Here is an 18,740-nt window from a genome sequence, read left to right as displayed (position 1 = left end):
CATTTTTAGATTATCGGCACACCAGCAGCAAGAGAGCGACACCAGCGCTGTGGTCTGCTGTGGTGGAGAGCGTGAAACTCATGCCAGTCTTCTCGATTTCATACCGACAACACCAATGTAATTTTATGAGGCGAGGAAGCGACCTTTCCGGCTGATTTTTTTTTTAAACTGTTCCTTATAAAATTCCGCTGCGGGGGATAGTTACACATTTTGCAATTTCGCTTCCAAAACATGCTAAAAATACGTTCAAAGGCAGGAAATTTTTTTTTTTAATGTTTTCCAAAAAAAGCTTGACGAGACGATAGATTTACTTTCCCTGATTACGAAATGCATAATTATTATATATTTTTTTCATTATTGTGCCTGAAAAACGGGAAATCTATCTAGTAGTTCGCCTACTTTCCGTTAGTGGCGCCAGTTTGTCTCCTGCGCACCCTTAAGGCTAAAATACAAGTTTATTTCTTCGAAGAAATAACTAAAAACGTGGTTCTTAGATATATGGTTCCACTACCCCGTATGTGCGCTTACCCCTCCTGGTCTGAAAAGTAACTTATATATATTTATTATTATTTATATTTATATCTATATTTTCATATATCTATGGTGGAACCACGTTTTTAGTTGGTGACACAAATCCATATGGCGCTAGTAGGCATCACAAAACATATCTAGTATATTGGTGAGTAGCATCTCACTGCTTTGAAAATTTCAGCGCCGGTGTTAGTACCGTCGGTTTCCGTCGGTTCTCGCCGTCATTTAAAGTCCGCGAAAGAGAAACATTTTAAATTGCCGAAGTAATAATCAGTAACAACCACGTGGCAGTGATCGTGGTGGATCGGCGTGATTTGTGTTACTTTGAAGTGCTTTAAAGTGATTTTGTGTTTTTTACGTAGCGTTATGGCGCCTAGGACATGCAAAGTAAGAGGATGTATCGCACAGGGAAAGCGGCTTCGGCAATTTCCCGATTTGATAAAAGATAGGGAACGTTGCCTTAAGTGGATAGCAGCGTGCGATAATCCCGATCTTCTGAATATGAATTCGTTAAAAAATATGAAAATCTGCGATGTCCACTTTGAGGACTTTTATAAATTAAATATCCGTCTAAGCACTTCAGCAGTGCCAACTCTTCATTTGCCAAGTATGTATACGTAAAATAACCATATTCATATCAGTTTACTTTATTATTTATAATTTCTATATTTTATAGAACCTGTAACTTTTCAAGTTTCGATTACTGCAGTAATTGCTGAACTAATCGAAGCAACAGATGCAATGTATTTTTATCTATTTCTTTTGTTACAGACGGTGGACAAAATCCATTATGAATCTCTTACAAACCCATCCAAACTGGATTCCTGCAAGGAATTGTTTATTAAAATTATTCCTAATAAGAGTGATCGCACTTTGACCATCGTTGACTCGTAAGTATCATTTTTCATGGTCTGTACTTTTGTTCATTAGAAAGTTACAGTGGGTGTAGAACGTATTCGTACACCGATCAATTTCCCAAAAAATTTTTGTGTGAAATTGTAGTTTCTTAACTTCTTTTTTTGGGATCAATGATATTTTACATATCCTCGGAAGTTTCTAAGATAGATATAGTTCAAACAACATTTACTAGTTAATATAATTTGTGAAATTAACAAAAGAAATGCGAAAAGTGGGTAAAAGTATAGAAGCAATAAGTATTTATACCATTCTTATGACAAACCATTTACAGCAGAGTTTGTAATGTAAACACATTAGTTTATTGCTCCATGCGAATTAAAAAACATCAAATTTCCAGGAAAGTACTTTTGAACAGTTGCGTGAATACTTATTGCTTCAATATTTCTATCGATTAATTGTTTTTTTCTTTTTAATTTCGCAACTTACATAAATAGCTATTTTTTTTTTTCAAGGACGAGCGGCGAAAGCGGAAGGTGGAACCTCTCTCGCAGGTATGAATTGCTAGAACATGATTTCCTAGAACATGTAGAATGTCATTGTTTATAAAAAATAAGTTAATAAATTACAATTTTACACAGTTTTTTTGGAAATTGATCGGTGTACAAATACTTTCTACACCCACTGTATATCAAATTAAGAATAGCATTTTATGCTAATAATGTAATTAAATATCAATACATTCTATACAACATCTATTCACTTGAATTCAGTAAAGTACAATTAATTAATTTAATGTAATTTGTTGCAGTGATATTGGTATGACTAAACCTGGTCTAATAAACAACTTGAGTACAATTGCTAAGTTTGGAACAAAAGCATTTATGGAAGCTTTACAAACTGGTGCAGACATCTCTATGAGAAATGACAGAGGTCATTTGCCAGCCTGACGGACAGTTGGCCAAACCGTCCCCTTCTATATAAAATGCCTACAGCCATGGATCCATCACCTTGGGATCCACGCTGAAGCAAACATGACCGCGGAGGAGCGTTCATTGTATATAAATCGGTGATCATTGCCGCCTTTCTGTACCCCAACAGCCCATTTCTATCCGAAACAATAAATATGTAAGAGTAGCTTTTTCCACAATAGTCTGCCACTCGATTCTGTCTCCAGATTCTTTTTATGACTTGATCATTTTAATATGGCAGCATTAGCATTATGATTTTCTTTTGTATTTCAACATTATTTCAATTTCATTGCATACTTTTATCAGTCCATTGAAACACTTTTGTCTCCTCGTATAAAAAATTGTGAACAATTTCGTGCGTAATAAAAAGTCCTAACATGATTAAAAATCTGTGATATTTCTTCCTTTTACACTTAACATAAATACATCTAGTAAATATTAATAAATACATGAAATAGTATATACATCTCTACTCGTATCTTTTACATTTTAACTATATCCATTTAAATATAACTTTCCTTTTTTCATGACAATATAATACACGTGAACCTATTTAAACCAAATTAACTAAAAAAGATAAATATAGAAAAAGTAGTTGAAATATTTAATTTTATAACTCAAATTCCAATCTGTATTCAATGAATGACGTATAAAAAATTCTTTTATTCATTATCCGAAACTGTTATCTATAATATCATTCATTCGTGAGCCTGTACTGGCCTTTCTTCCTGCAATTCATCCTATTTATATAATTCGATTTACGTGGAAAGCTTTGAAATAAATTGATCTCGCATATCGACATCATTTTGTTTACAGTTAAAAGTACACCTTGTATATGTGGAAATACAGGCATATTGTGAAACGCGTTAGTGACACTCCTTACTGGCACTCACCACACGTGGTGAACGGATTCACTGATCTTGTCAGTAGCGTATTATCATATACAGGGTGTCCACATCTAAAATGAGGCCCTAAAGTGTTACATAATATACACCGTGTAATCCTTTTTTTACAGTTCCTTAGAAATTCAGTGTTAGTATAGCGATATCGGGAGCGCCTGATAAGCAACTAACGGGTATAAAACGAGAAAAGTCAAGTAATTCACAATGATTCATTTTCTTCTTCACATAAGACTCACAAATTTTACTTTACTTTGGGCCTTATAAAAAATACAACGCACCGCTGCATCTTATATAAGCGCATATAAAGCGAGGGACTTTCACAACAGTATAAGCTGAATAAAGAAAATATAGGGTGTCCAAAAAATGTTGTAACACCTTGAAAGGGATGGTTTAGTGAAGGCTACGCGCTAAGCGGTCGCGTCAATGTCCTTCGATGCACGTCGAGTCACTTGTTCGCGTATGAGCGCGGCCGCTTAGCGCGTAGCCTTCGCTACCGCGGTCGCTCCAACGGTATACGCGCGCTCTGATTGGTCGGGGTTTTCCGTTAATATCTCCTTAACGAAGCCTCGGACAATGTTTTCGCTAAGGAAAAAGTTGTTTCAAATCACCTCCCGAACCACCCCTTTCAAGGTGTTACAACATTTTTGGAACATCCTGTATAAATTTATATAATCCTGAATGGAGAAATTTCTCGTGAATGTTTGTATAATTAAAACGCAAGAAACAAACGTTCGATAACGTGTATTACACGCGTTTGTAGACTGAATAATGAAATATTTGCTGATCATGAGCATTTCACGGTTTTTCTACCGATCAAACTTATCGGTGCAGGTTGACCGATAGAGCGCGACACTGTTGATTGTCGAAGTGTTGCGTGTTGCCACATCACCACCAAATCAAACGTACCTGGACGATGTTTCTGTGTAGATTGCGCTCGTGCCGACTCTTCCACAATACGTGGAAAGCGTGAGTTTCTCTACTCCGCGAGCAGACAGTTTCCAGTAGAGAAACAATTAGAAAACAGTATTTTCTTGGCACGATATAAGCTGAAGACTTTGACTATATTAGTCAAAGGCTGAGAAATTATAGATTTTTTCTCGGTGCTTAACGTAATAAACGACCGACACCATGAGCGCACCCCAGGGGCAAGGAAAACCAATAAACGGAGTAGTGAAACAGGTAAGGTTCTCAAATTCTATGAGGATCTGTTTCTCAGATTACTCTCGATCGAATATAAACACGATTTGTGTGATTACTATTGTATAACCTAGTAGTTTGACATCTGTGCAAGATCGTATTCAACGCTGTTTGGAGCGGAATATCTATACCGAAAACATATGGTCCTTGCATCAAAAAATTTTCGTTTTTTACGTGATTTTTCTTAATAATAAGATATTAGTTACTATTTTGATACTTACGACGATCGTAAGAGTGCATTTAATACAGTATTAGCTTTAATTGAATAAGCACATTCTTTGCATTGTGTGGATGTATTTTGAAGAGTCTTAAATAAAGTTCACCTTTATCCTTTCAGTCGTCTATGAAAAGTATCATACTGATAGTATGCCATCATACGTGATGTTATTTTATTAGATAAAAATACATTTTTGTCTTTGTATTTTAAGGTTATTTCAGGGGATACCATTGTCATTCGTGGTCAACCGATGGGTGGTCCTCCACCTGAAAAAACAATTACTCTTTGTAATGTTACTGCTCCAAAATTAGAGCGATGGAAAGGAAACGACAGGTATATATAATTATTCTGTAAAATTCTCATATATTTATAAACATAGGTTGAATTCATATTTTTTAATATTTCTTTTATTTTTACAGCACGGATGAGAGTAAAGATGAACCATATGCTTGGGAGGCCAGGGAATTTTTACGAAAAAAAGTTATTGGTCAAGAGGTACATTTTGTTACAGAAAAATCGATTAATACCAATAGAACTTATGGTACTGTGTGGTTAGGAAAAGGTATAACTGCTTTGTATAGAAATTTTATTTGTATATTAAAATTCATCCCGAAACAATCTATTTACTAAATTCTTTCATAATTATAGATAAAAATGGAGAAAATGTGATTGAAACTTTAGTTTCTGAAGGTTTGGTAACTGTAAAAAAAGACACTCGAAATCCAAGTCCTGAACAAACTAGTTTGATCGAACTGGAAAACGCAGCTAAAGCGGCTAAGAAAGGAAAATGGTCAGAATCACCATCTTCCGAACATATACGCGATGTAAAATGGACCGTAGACGATCCGCGAAAATTGGTTGAGAAATTTGGAAAAAAGCCAGTGAAGGCTATTATTGAATTTGTTTTTGATGGATCTACAGTGAAAGCACTTTTATTACCTGACTTTTATAATGTAGTATTAATGATATCAGGAGTCAGATGCCCTGGTTGGCCAAATGGAAGACGCGAGAATTCAGTAGGCGATCCTTATGCAGACGAAGCAAGATATTTCGTAGAATCTCGCTTACTGCACAGGGATGTTGAAGTCGTACTTGAATCAGTTAATAATAACAATTTTATCGGCAGCATTCTTCATCCAAAGGGTTAGTGAAGTTTAATAAAGCCTTCCTATACTCGTGCAAATTGTTGCAACCCAGATGATTGTGTGGGTAACCTTAGAACTGTTTTTGAAAATTTGAAGAAATACAACGGATTTTATAGATTTCATAGATACTTAATTTATCAAGTTGACATTATTTACTATTTAACTCATAAATTATATGTTTTTATAGTTTTTACTCAACCGTTTTCTATATAGTACCCGCAATCTATATAGGATGTTTCTAAATATATAAGACCTTTTTTGAGAATCAAGTCTTTACAATAATATAAATCAAAAAGTCCTTTACTATTTTGCCATCTGAGGCTTTGTTATCCAGATATAAGCAATTGAAATTTACAGGTGTGGGTTCCGGCGCGCGCTGTTTGAGCCTCGATCAGCTGTTTGCACGGCCGCACATGTACTCACACACACAGGAAAAATATACATTGATATACACATACTGCTTGAAAATGATCTTTGAGTCTACATTAATGTATAGGTCAGGTAGTACGAGGTCATTGGTCCAACCTGTGCTAACTAGATGTCAATGATCTCGTACTAGGTAACCTATACTTTATTGTGAACTTTAAGACTATCTTCAAGCGGCGAATGTACATCAGTGTGTATTTCTCCTGTGTGTGTGAGTACATGTGCGGCCGTGCGAACAGCTGATCGGAACTCAAACAGCGTGTACCGGAAGTCACACCTATAAATTTTATCTGGTTATATCTGGATAACAAAGCCTCGAATCACAAAATAGTAAAGGACTTATCGATTTGTACTGGGATAAAAACTTGATTAGTTACCTACGTTTTGAACATAATTTATTGAAAATAATTATTGGGCTATACTGATGAATAATTCATTTTCTTGGGTTTTTTTAAGCATGTAAGACATTTAATTTCTACAACTAAAATATGAATTGATTTAAGATTAGAAAATTAGAACTGAATATCATACGTCCGAAAAAAGTAAAATAAAAAAACTAATTCTGGGGCGTGCGAATCGCATCATATGTCTATCGGAGTATCGAATTAAATTAAAGAAACAAAATACTTATAGTACTCATTTGAATAAATAACAATCATTTGATTTGTATTCGACAGGAAATATTGCAGAAATTTTATTAAGCGAAGGTTTTGCTAAATGCCAAGATTGGTCAATTAGTAACAGCAGATCTGGGGCAGAAAAGCTCTACCTCGCAGAGAAAGCTGCGAAAGAAGCACGTTTACGTTTGTGGAAAGATTATAAACCGTCAGGTCCGCAAATAGAATTCACTGGTACTGTTGTTGAAATTGTTAATGCAGATGCTCTTATAATCCGAACGCAAAATGGAGAAAACAAGAAAGTCTTTTTGAGCAGTATTCGACCACCATCCAGAGAAAAAAGGGTTAACGAAGAACCCAACAATACTGCTAGAAAAGATTTTAAACCTCTTTACGACATCCCCTGGATGTTAGAGGCTCGCGAATTTTTACGTGAAAAATTCATCAGAAAAAATGTGAAAGTTGTGGTTGATTATACTCAACCTGCCAGAGATAATTTCCCGGAAAAATTATGTTGTACTGTCACTTGTGGTAAAACGTACGTTGCTTAACTTTTTCCTAATTATCTTTACCAATAATTATAAAATTAATTATAATTAATTTAATCAATTAATTTTGTCTAGTTTAGATCTATTAGATTGATTAGACATATAAATTCGGTTTCTATTTCGTAGCTCTCCGAGTTTTACAATGTTTATTATTTTTGAATTTAAAAAAAAAACAAGAAAAATAATTATGAAAATTATTTGATTTGCTCTCTAAAATCGATGAATTTAATTTGTTTACATCAATTTCCAGCAACTGTTATTAATTTTGTAACATTTGTGATCTCTTCAGAAACATCGCAGAAGCACTGGTTGCGCGAGGTTTAGTAAGAGTGATCAAATATCGACAAAATGACGATCAACGGTCATCTCACTACAATTTATTACAAGTTGCTGAAAGTAAAGCAGAAAAATCTCAGCACGGTTTACATGCAAAGAAAGATATTCCAGTGCATAGATTGGTAGATCTTTCTAACGATCCTTCCAAAGCAAAGGCATTTTTGACATCCCTTAAACGAGCACAGGGGATTAAAGCCGTGGTTGAATTCGTTACAAGTGGTTCACGTTTAAAACTGTATTTGCCGAAAGAAGATCAGCTTATTACGTTTGTCTTGGCTGGTATACGAACTCCTCGATGTCAGAGATCACTTCCGGGCGGTGGCGTAGTTAAAGCAGATGAGTACGGCGAAAAAGCATTAGCGTTCACTAGGGAACATTGCTTCCAGAGAGATGTGGAAATCAAAATTGAAAATACAGAAACAAAAGGAAGCGGATTTATTGGATGGTTGACAGTTAATGATATCAATATGTCTGTTTCTCTTGTTGAAGAAGGACTTGCAGAAGTGGTTACTTTCCCCGACTTTGGAGAACTAACAAGGACGCTTAAAGCAGCAGAAGAACGTGCCAAATCAAAGAAGTTGAATGTAAGAATTAATATATATATAATTGATTGTTAGTGATAAATTAAAACTAAAGAAGTAATGGTTATAGAAGCATTTTATATCAGAAAAATACTCTTGTCAAAGATATTGAAAACACAATACTGTAGTATATAATATTCCGTCTACGAGAAAATTATTATGTTTATGACCTATTTCGTTCAATCCCGAATTTCGTAGCCATTATTTCCTTAATTTTAAATGCAATAAGTTAAATGAAAATATCATTTAAAAGTAGAGTATGTAATTTCCAAATGTTGTATTAATTATTACGAATTACAGATGTGGAAGAATTTCGTTGAAGTGCAAGTAGAGAATGATAAAAACGAAAATGATAAAGAAATTGTAGAGAGAAAGGTTGATTACCAAGAGGTAGTGATTTCGGAAGTTACCGAAGATCTACATTTTTATGTGCAAAATGTCGATCAGCGTAGTATGTTAGAAAATTTGCTTTCACAATTGCGCCAAGAATTATCCTCTAATCCTCCACTCCCAGGTGCTTACAAACCTGTCAGGGGTGACTTAGCAGTTGCCAAATTTACTGGTGACGATCAGTGGTACCGTGTTAAGACTGAAAAAGTTTTTGGTACAAATGTCAGTGTATTTTATATTGATTATGGTAACAGAGAAACGATTAATGTTACACGGGTTGCTGACTTACCATCACGATTTGCCACGGATAAACCTTATGCCCGTGAACATACTCTTGCTTGTGTTGCACTTCCTAGTGATGTAAGTATTTTTGTAGAATTGTTTTTTATTAAACGCTTCATCTTCACGAAGATTTAAACTATCTTGTACTATTTATCAATATTTATAGAATGATGATAAAAAAGCAGCAGTTGAAGCTTTTAAGGAAGATGTAATGGATAAAGTTTTATTACTTAATACTGAATATAAGCTCAACAGTAATGTTATTGCTGTAACATTACTTGATTCTACTACTAATGAAGATATCGCGAAAGGACTTATTGCCGATGGACTGCTGCTTGTCCAGAATCAACGCGATAGAAGACTTACTAAATTGGTACGATAATTCTTGTTTTCTTGTATATTTATGGATATGCATAAATATGTAATAATCATCTTTTTTAATTTATTTTAGATTGAAGAATATAAGAAAGCGGAAGAAGATGCGAAACACAGTCGGCGTAATATTTGGAGATACGGCGACATACGTGTAGATGATGAAAAAGAATTTGGATTGTAAAAATGCTCAAGGTCTGGTTAAAAAGCGATTGATACAGGGAAAAAGACATCATGTTATAAACTGCATAATAAATATCTAAGAATTTATCACATAGATGACCGAAAATTAATAAATGTCCATACGAGAGTTACATGTTGCATTGATTATGATGCAATTATATTTCATTATACAAAAGTATGAATTGTACATAACAATCTCATTAATCTTGTAACTTTTGAACGGAACAGTGGCATAACATATTGCATAATATATTCTCATCGTTCATTATTTTTATTGCAATGTAAAGTTTTATTATTAATGAATTTTAAGAATACCGCATAACTATCCGAAACTTTACGTGATCTATGTGCAATTTATTTTTACTCGTTTATATTTTGGTTCAGAAAAAATAATCTTTTTGTACGTGTTTATGTCGCATTTAAGCTCACTATATATGAATTATACAAATTATTACAAAGCTCATAATTGTACATTTTATCAAGCATACTCATTTAACTTAAGTATGTAAAAATTCATATCAAGAAAGTATATTATTATATTTCGAATAAAAGTGGCATCAGTAAATCATTGTTTGAACAGTTTGGATGTTAAACAAAATATATGTATGTTGTTATGTGTACATACAAGTCATCGTCCAATAAAAATATATAAATATTTCTGTTATTTATACTCAATTATTAAATTTTAATTGTTACTGGTGCCGCTTTATTTCCATCAAAAGTAGTACTCCATTTAATAAATGTGAAAATATTCTTTTTACCTGTTTTAATTGAAACTATTTTGTTTATTTTTCTAATATTTTTATGTACTATTGAACACTACAAAAATTAGACACTTAGACTTAAATAATAGATTCATCTCCTACTGTCATTTTACAAATGTGGTATTAAATTGTTCATTCTTTCCCCTATAAGTTGCCAATTTAAATAGTTGTAAAACTCGAACAATGTCTGATGAACCTAAATTTGATATACAAATTAACATAACTAAGAATAATTGAACTCAACAATATTTACGATTAAGAAAATTAATGTAATTTATATGCAAGATACGTAACTTACACATGAAAAGATTCACATGCAATACATTTATGACTTATGCACATAATTTTCAAGATATATAAACTTATTAAGAGTGAAATAAACAATGAATGTTTATCAACTGAAACAATGAGCAGCATATCATTTGTATTTAATCTATGGAATTTTTCAACTTTTAATAAAAAATTTAGAGATTACCTGATCTAAAAAAAAAACTGAATGTATTATGTAAAAAAATAATTGAACTAAATATATTATAAGATCATAAATGAAGAGAAAGGTAGATTTGAATTATTTATTATCATGTCATGATATAATGATGGCAGTGTTTCTTATATGCTTACACGGGTAATGCAGCGAGGTGACATTACCGGCAAAAATGGGCGAAAAAAGGGGTCCGGGACTTTTCGTTTTTCGTCCTTATCTGAGAATATTTGAGGCTGAATGAGGGCTCATTCGAAAGAGGAAGGTTCAATACAGCACGCTCTGATCATGACTTAACGAGATCTTGTTCATATCTAATAATATGAGTGTCCAAAGTAGAGCAAAAATACGATAGAATACACCTGTAGAATCGAAGCATTGTTAGGTCACTAAAAGAGTTTTATGGCTAAAACGATAACCAGGGCGTGCTGCACTGAATCTTCCTTTTTCGAATGAGCCCTCACTCAGCCTCAAATATTCTCATATAAGGACGAAAAACGAAAAGTCCTGAAACTATTCCCAATGACGAGTTCCGCCATTTTGACGATAATGCAGAGCAAGTTACGTGACAAGTTTAGTTCCAGCAATCGTTACGAGATGGCGCTTAGGGAGGAGGTCTTGTAGCGACCTCTACTTCTCGAGAGTCAAAGAAAGGCGCGTAGCTTTTCGGTAAAGAGTAAAGACAGTTTCCACCGAAAGGCGGGAAAAATACAGGAAATGTCTAGCGCCACCTTTCTCCCAACTTTCTCTTCTTCCGAGAAGCGAAGGAGAAAGTCAGTTGGTGGATAGAGCTTGCGAAGAAATCATCAGAGAGAGTTAAACAGAATAAGTCGTTTTTCACGGAAGACGGTGAACTACTAGATAATTTTTCTCGTTTTTCAGGCACAATAATGAAAAAAACATATAATAATTATCCATTTCGTAATCAGGAGAAGTAAATCTATCGTCTCGTCAAGCGTTTTTTGGAAAAAATTGAAAACAAAAATTTCTTGCCTTTGAACGTATTTTTAGCATGTTTCAAAAACGAAATTGCAAAATGTGTAACTATCCCCCGCAACGGAATTTTATAAGGAACAGTTTAAAAAAAAAATCAGCCGGAAAGGTCGCTTCCTCGCCTCATAAAATTACAATGGTGTTGTCGTTACGAAATCGAGAAGACTGATGCGCTTGCACAATGGCTTGAGTTTCACGCTCTCCACCACAGCGCTGGTGTCGCTCTCCTGCTGCTGGCGTGCCGATAATCTAAAAATGCCTTTCAGCATGGTTCAGTACCATACTAAAAGTATGAAGCGCCCGAGCTTATATATTTTACTTTTGCATATGTATATGTATTCAATATTATATTGTTAAGAAACGTCATGTATATGTTAAGGTTGTTGTAATGATAGTATGCAATATAAAAAATATTGTATAATAAAAAAGGTAAAACATTTATGAACATTATTTTTGAATATACGTAATTACATAAGAGAAAGCACACTAACAAAGGGAAGGCACGGATGTTGCAATCGCTTTTGCAACGACACCCTATGGGGGTCGTAGTACGCATGTAGTACTGCAAAACCATTTTGGCTTTTTTCAGAATGGGTGTTTGTTTCCGATGTACAATAAAAGCATTTAGCAAGGTTCGTTGAATGGATTGGTAAAGTATTAGGTTGTAACGCTGCTTGACCCCCGGGTACGAATCCCGATTGATGTATTTTTTTTTTCATTTCAATTTTCTATCAGAAATATACTTTTTGGATATCATGTACTATATACTTCATATTATATATTACCTTACGCATATTTTAAGGTTGAAATTAATTTTTTAACGCAGTGCTCGGAATTACTTGCACATTTCGGCATATTATTGTTATTATATGTATATATAAAAGGTGTTTATAAACCAAAACATAATATTAATAACTTTATTTATCTGTAAAAATAAAAGATACTGACAGCGCAAGGAAATTGTTACTCACGCGGGTGAAACCCAAAATATCTATTGTAGTACGTCCCTGAGAAACAACGTCGCGCGTACGATCACCGGCTCGGCCGTCGAGTCTAGACCGGTAGTAGGGATGGAGGAGGTGGTGGTTCAGGAATCGGGCCGAAATTTGCAAGTAATTCCGAGCAGTGTTTTAACGTAACATATTATGCCGGAATACCTACTTGCCGTAGGTGAGTAAGTCTTTACAACGATTTTTATGTTTGGTCGTAAGTTTATTTCGTTTTATCGTGACAGTCACATGAAGGAAGGTTTGAAAGTTTGAAAATGGATAGTGATTCTGTGCGTGCAAGTTGTTTTGAAGAAATAGTCATCGATAGCACAGAATCCAAGCGTAAAGAGGACAGAATGTGTGTAATGTTTTCTCTTTCTCTGGCGTGTGTATTCTCCGAAATACTACTGTTAGTTGTCATGCTAAAATGAGAAAGCATGTTATCTTCTATCATTCTCCAAAGTATAACACTCGTGCTCGAGCGATCACTTTATACTTTATAGTTTGCCGCTACACCGAACCCCCTGTTTTGTCTACGGGTTCCTCCTCGTCAAGCTCGAGAACGGTCAAGCCGAATACCATACCTGTTTCGAAATAAGCAACTCGCTGCTGCCGATCGAATTATTTATTTCGAGACATTGCAATACTTGTTTCTATTTGTATAATGAATTTCAATATATTTATCTCTATTCTACATAAATATGCTTGATACGCATCATGGCTATAAAAAAATCGAGTACATTTCATTAACGTAAATCAAGCGGTATTTCCAGTAGAATTAAATAAACAATTTTGCAGTTGTGAATCTAAAACATTCATTCGATGTACATGGTGATTAAAATTTTTGTCTCCACTGCTTTTTCGAAAATTATCACCCAAGTTCATGTAAATCATACATTCAAAATGGAAATTGTTTGTTTTAAAAAATATATCCGAACATTAGTTATAAATAAGTCATATTTAACGAATGTATTTTTAAAGGATAGTGAAAAAAAAGAATAGTGTAAGAATGTTTCAACGGGACTCGAACTCGCGACAGAGGAATTATTATGTTGATGTTTTACTGACGGCAGCTAAGCAGCAATAATAATTTCAATGTTGAATATCCCATAAACTATAAATCGTCTGCCCTCAAAACTGAATATCATTGGCTTCAGTTTTCCGCTGTACAAAGGCTCATCAAAAAATTAGCGTCATATCTGGGCCCGTTCCCTTGTCAGTCTCTCTTTCTTCTTCATCAAACTGTCTCTTTCTACTTCGTCGACGCCTTCAAACTTTGGACGGATTCGAACCTGATCGAAACATTTGGTTACACATACAATGTATGTAGGTATAATAACCAGCCGAGGTGTCGATTCTAAGAGCTCTTTCACACGACGATACGCGCGATACAGTATCGCATAAGTATCTGCTACTTATGCGATACTGTATCCAACTAATTTCGTAGTTCGGTGTTGATCATTTGTTTTTCAGTTAAACATATCTTCTCGTTTGAGAAACACGCGTTCTTAGTTAGTGAAAACCTTTCTGAAATAATGGATGAGATTGAAGCTTTATCCATTTGGTTTCTACATAAAAAAGCTACTAAAAGGAGAAAAGTTAAGAGAAAATATTGGGTTCATCCTATTAATAATATAAGAGAAGAAACGGGAGCTTTTCATATTTTATTCGAAGAACTTTGTAACGATCCATGTAAATTCTTCAATTATTATGTCTAAAATTTTTTTATGAGGAAGGTGAACGAATTCGACGATACTGCGCAGCGTCGTGTGAATGCTCACATCTATTTCAATGTTTCGTCGGCCGCCCCGACACAGAAAAAGTTGTTAATTTAATAGAATAATAACTCGAGCGGTAAAGTTATTATGTTGTGGGATCGTTACACTATCTAGGATTGGTGATTTCGAAGTAAAGGTTTGATGATTGATCTTACAGACTTTTAAGTTTACACAAAGAGTATATATTCAAAAATAACTATACTAATTACAAGTGTGCAGTGTCGTGTTGTCGCGGTTAGCGTATGAAGTTAAGATTACCTAAGTGTTGCGCGGTGTTGACGTACTGGCGATGCGGGGGTCGAGAGTACTTTTATGGCCGTAATAGATTTTAAAACCGTCTTCGCGGATCTATATGGTAACGATGATCGAAAGGAACTGAAGCCCGATCTCACTAGAGTGCTACTCTACAGACGATCAATGTGTCTCTAACGAGTAACTCTTTCGTACTAGTCCATGAGCAACGAAAATCGTGGGTTTATATACCCCTAAATGTTGGTGGGGAACCGCCAGTGATTTCCATATTAGGAAATTTGACGGTTGGGATTTTCGTTGCTCTGAGGTCGGCAGCTGTGTGCCCTGGGAAAAGGGTAGATTAGAAAGTATCCCACGCAACGTGAGTCAAAGATGATATTAAGAGGATGCAGCTGCAGGATGCATACCAGTGAGACCGAGCTCCAAATTCCAGAAGGGTAGATAAAATAAAATTAATGAACGCGAGCTTCTAAAAACGGAGAGTTTCTGTAGTGAAAACCTTTCTGAAATAATGGATGAGATTGAAGCTTTATCCATGTGGTTTCTACATAAAAAAGCTACTAAAAGGAGAAAAGTTAAGAGAAAATATTGGGTTCATCCTATTAATAATATAAGAGAAGAAACGGGAGTTTTTCATATTTTTGTTACGTATACAGAAACTCTCCGTTTTTAGAAGCTCGCGTTCATTAATTTTATTTTATCTACCCTTCTGGAATTTGGAGCTCGGTCTCACTGGTGTGCATCCTGCAGCTGCATCCTCTTAATATCCAAACACGATATACATACAGCGAAACAGTGTAGTATTTGGCTATTTGTTTGTATTCTATCAAACTTATATCACAGATGTTCGCCAACCAAACAAAGTATAAAATAAGAATAAAAAAACAGCAGCTTGGGATCGAACTAGCGATAGCTTATGTACGATACTACGATCACTGATACCAGCTGGGCCAGGTTTTTCGCCCGTGTACTGCCAGAATGACTGTTAAGCAGTGTCGTATCCAGGGTAGCAGGTGTGGGGTGCTATGGCTATTGTGGCTATGAACGCGAAATCATAAATATATTTGTCCTTCTTATTTATATATTGTCTATATTTATATATTGTGTTTATATGTTGCTCTACATTTGTCCAGCAATCATGAATGTATTTGTAAAATTATGCAGGGGTAGTTAAGATACACCTTTTTAGTCGTGCGTATACTTCATTGCTGTTATGTTCGCTGAGCGTGCGCGAAAAAAACCACCCGACTACGATACCTGCGAACCAAGTCGAAAAGCGTGTTTGGATGGTCGAGACGGTAACATAAAGGAAGACGACGACAGCGCTGTGGTGGAAAGCATGATATTGAGACAGCCATGTTGACATATGAATCGTCTCAATCGTAACGACAACACCATTGTACTTTTATGAGGCGAGGAAGCAACATTTTTGGCTGATTTTTTTTAAACTGTTCCTTGTAAAATGCTGCTGCAAGGGATAGTTAAAGATATTTGGAAAAAGACCCACAACAAATGTCTTGTCTTTAAACGTATTTTTAGCACGTTTCAAAAGCGAATTTCAAATTGTGTAACTATCCCCCGCAGCGGAATTTTATAAGGAACAGTTTTTAACGCGAATTGTAGTCGCGACCCTCTCCTCTCGCGCTCGGTCCTCCTTCCCCGTTGGCAGTTCTTACGGCCGCCGCCAGGCCGGAACCGCGCGCCATGCTAGCGCACGACGCTCTCTCACTATCCAAAGTGGGGAGCACCGTGCATAATTACCGAGCCGCACCGCTCAGGAAACCAGAACGCCTGGGCGAGCGATCCTGTAGACATTTAGCTCTCGTATTAAAGATTGATTTCGCCGCTCAAACGCTCTCTTTCAATTACTCTGTAAACCCATACTATCCTCTTCCAACGGGGCGCGTCCGAAGAGATCTACCAAAGAGCTCCCTTTTCGGACGCGGTGAAACCGTCTAGCCTGCATCCCATAACGAAGCTCGATCTTCGTGGCGTGGAAAAACCCCAGCCGCCGGTAAGACGCTCACTGCCTGGACAGACGTCTCCTGATCTTCACGGCTACTCGCTCTGGGAAGGATACTCGTGCTAACGCCGTTTATCCGACCCCACTAGGGCAACTCCCGCTTTAACTTCCTTTTCCCCGAAATCCTCCTACCCGCCGAGCGATTATACCGCGCCGCAGCGACCGAAGCCTCGAGGCACCCGCGACACCGCATTGTACAGCGCCGATACCGCGGAACCGATAACGCGCACTACCGAAGGCCCACCCCCTACGACGCGAGCCTGGAGCCCGGGCTGATGACACGGGCACCCTTCGCGACGGTTCGATCGCCCCGAAACCGAACCCCGTGACAAGTTTAAAAAAAGAATCAGTCGGAAAGGTCGCTTCCTCGCCTCATAAAATTACAATAACTGTTTGGAAAATTACAAACGTTTGACATCATTCTGTCTTTGTCTCTCCTCCTCCTCCCTCTGTGTCACAGCATCATTGGAGAGACAAGGATCTATCTATCCTTGTCCCAGAGCTTCCTACTTTTTCCGCAACTATCGCTGAAGTCAACTCGGAGTTTTGCTGGGTCTCCTGCGCACCCTTAAAAGAAGTGTATATAGTTTTTCTGTATATAAACGTATAGTTATTTCTGTAAATAATAAAAATAGTATAGTCGTGTGAAAATAGTGTACATAATATATATATATATATATATTATGTTCTATATGTTCTATATGTATACATATATATATATATATATATATATATATATATATATATATATATGTTCGCGCTCGGCTGGAGCCGCATGTAAACTTAGAATCGACACCTCGGCTGGTTATTATACCTACATATGTATATTGTATGTGCAACCAAATGTTTCGATCAGCTTCGGATCCGTCCAAAGTTTGAAGGTGTCGACGGAGTAGAAAGAGACAGTTTGATGAAGAAGAAAGAGAGACTGACAAGGGAACGGGCCCAGATATGACGCTAATTTTTTGATGACCCCTTGTACAGTGGAAAACTGAAGCGAATGTTATTCAGTTTTGGGGGCAGACGATTTATAGTTTACGAGATATTCAACATTGAAGTTATTATTGCTGCTTACTTGGTGAATTATAAGCGACTCTGTCAATAGCGAATTCGGCGTGGTCAGTAAAGCATCAGCATAATAATTTCTCTGTCGCGAGTTCGAGTCCCGTTGAAACATTCTTGCACTTATTCTTTTTTTTCACTTTCTTTTAAAAATACATTTGTTAAATATGACTTATTTATAATTAATGTTCGGATATATTTTTTAAAACAAACAATTTCCATTATGATGTACATGAACTTGGGTGATAATTTCCGAAAAAGCAGTGGAATATAAGACGATTAAATAAATGCAAGAATAGAACGCCGAATATTCTTTAACAAATGATATTTTATTTCGATGAGCTCTATTCTCGACGATAGCTGGCCAAGAAGTGACTTTCCCGGCCTGGGAAAGTCTCTGCGTAGCCCCGTCAATGAAGGCTCTTGAAGGGCCTTCGACGTTATTTATGACGGGGGCTAGCATCGCAGCATCGCGCCCTGTTGTCCATGCGCCAATGTTTAGGCGAGCTGTCTCGAATTTCCTAATAGGAAACAAAATTTTTAATCACCATGTACATCAAATGAATGCGTTAGATTCACAACTGCAACATTGTTTATTTAATTCTACTGGGAATACCGCTTGATTTACGTTAATTTTTTGATAGCTATGATGCATACCAAGCATATCTATGTAGAATAGAGATAAATATATTGAAATTCATTATACAAATAGAAACAAGTACAGCAATGTCTCGAAATAAATAACTCGATCGGGACCGGCGAGTTGCTTATTTCGAAACAGGTATGGTATTCGGCTTGACCGTTCTCGAGCGTGACGAGGAGGAACCCGTAGACAAAACAGGGGG

The 18,740-nt window shown here is 36.0% G+C and overlaps 1 protein-coding gene and 1 long non-coding RNA gene across 2 annotated transcripts; both read left to right on the top strand.

Annotated features, from left to right (window-relative positions):
• The first annotated feature begins 715 nt into the window (after positions 1 to 715).
• On the top strand, positions 716 to 3,743 carry LOC128882497 (uncharacterized). The gene is made up of 4 exons (XR_008458439.1): positions 716 to 1,138; positions 1,303 to 1,421; positions 1,902 to 1,940; positions 2,198 to 3,743. It is a non-coding gene; the product is annotated as an uncharacterized LOC128882497 (long non-coding RNA).
• A 411-nt stretch (positions 3,744 to 4,154) lies between these two features.
• LOC128882498 (staphylococcal nuclease domain-containing protein 1) lies at positions 4,155 to 10,433 on the top strand. The gene is made up of 9 exons (XM_054134107.1): positions 4,155 to 4,438; positions 4,885 to 5,006; positions 5,093 to 5,235; positions 5,322 to 5,816; positions 6,922 to 7,399; positions 7,699 to 8,329; positions 8,627 to 9,076; positions 9,165 to 9,371; positions 9,450 to 10,433. Exons 1-9 carry the CDS (start codon positions 4,388 to 4,390, stop codon positions 9,552 to 9,554), a joined length of 2,682 nt encoding a protein of 893 aa, XP_053990082.1. The 5' UTR covers positions 4,155 to 4,387; the 3' UTR covers positions 9,555 to 10,433.
• Positions 10,434 to 18,740: the final 8,307 nt, after the last annotated feature.

The sequence above is a fragment of the Hylaeus volcanicus genome, unplaced genomic scaffold (assembly GCF_026283585.1).
Source record: "Hylaeus volcanicus isolate JK05 unplaced genomic scaffold, UHH_iyHylVolc1.0_haploid 12006, whole genome shotgun sequence".
NCBI classification, from domain to species: Eukaryota; Metazoa; Arthropoda; class Insecta; order Hymenoptera; family Colletidae; genus Hylaeus; species Hylaeus volcanicus.
Note: the sequence above shows the minus strand (reverse complement) of the source record. Positions and strands in the feature narration are given on the sequence as shown.

What these genes read in the sequence shown, in the direction of transcription:
- LOC128882498 (XM_054134107.1), top strand. Translation starts at nt 4,388, where the DNA reads ATGAGCGCACCCCAGGGGCAAGGAAAACCAATAAACGGAGTAGTGAAA. An exon ending in TAAACGGAGTAGTGAAACAG is followed by an intron (nt 4,439 to 4,884) that starts GTAAGGTTCTCA and finishes TTGTATTTTAAG; the next exon opens with GTTATTTCAGGGGATACCAT. An exon ending in GTGTTGCACTTCCTAGTGAT is followed by an intron (nt 9,077 to 9,164) that starts GTAAGTATTTTT and finishes CAATATTTATAG; the next exon opens with AATGATGATAAAAAAGCAGC.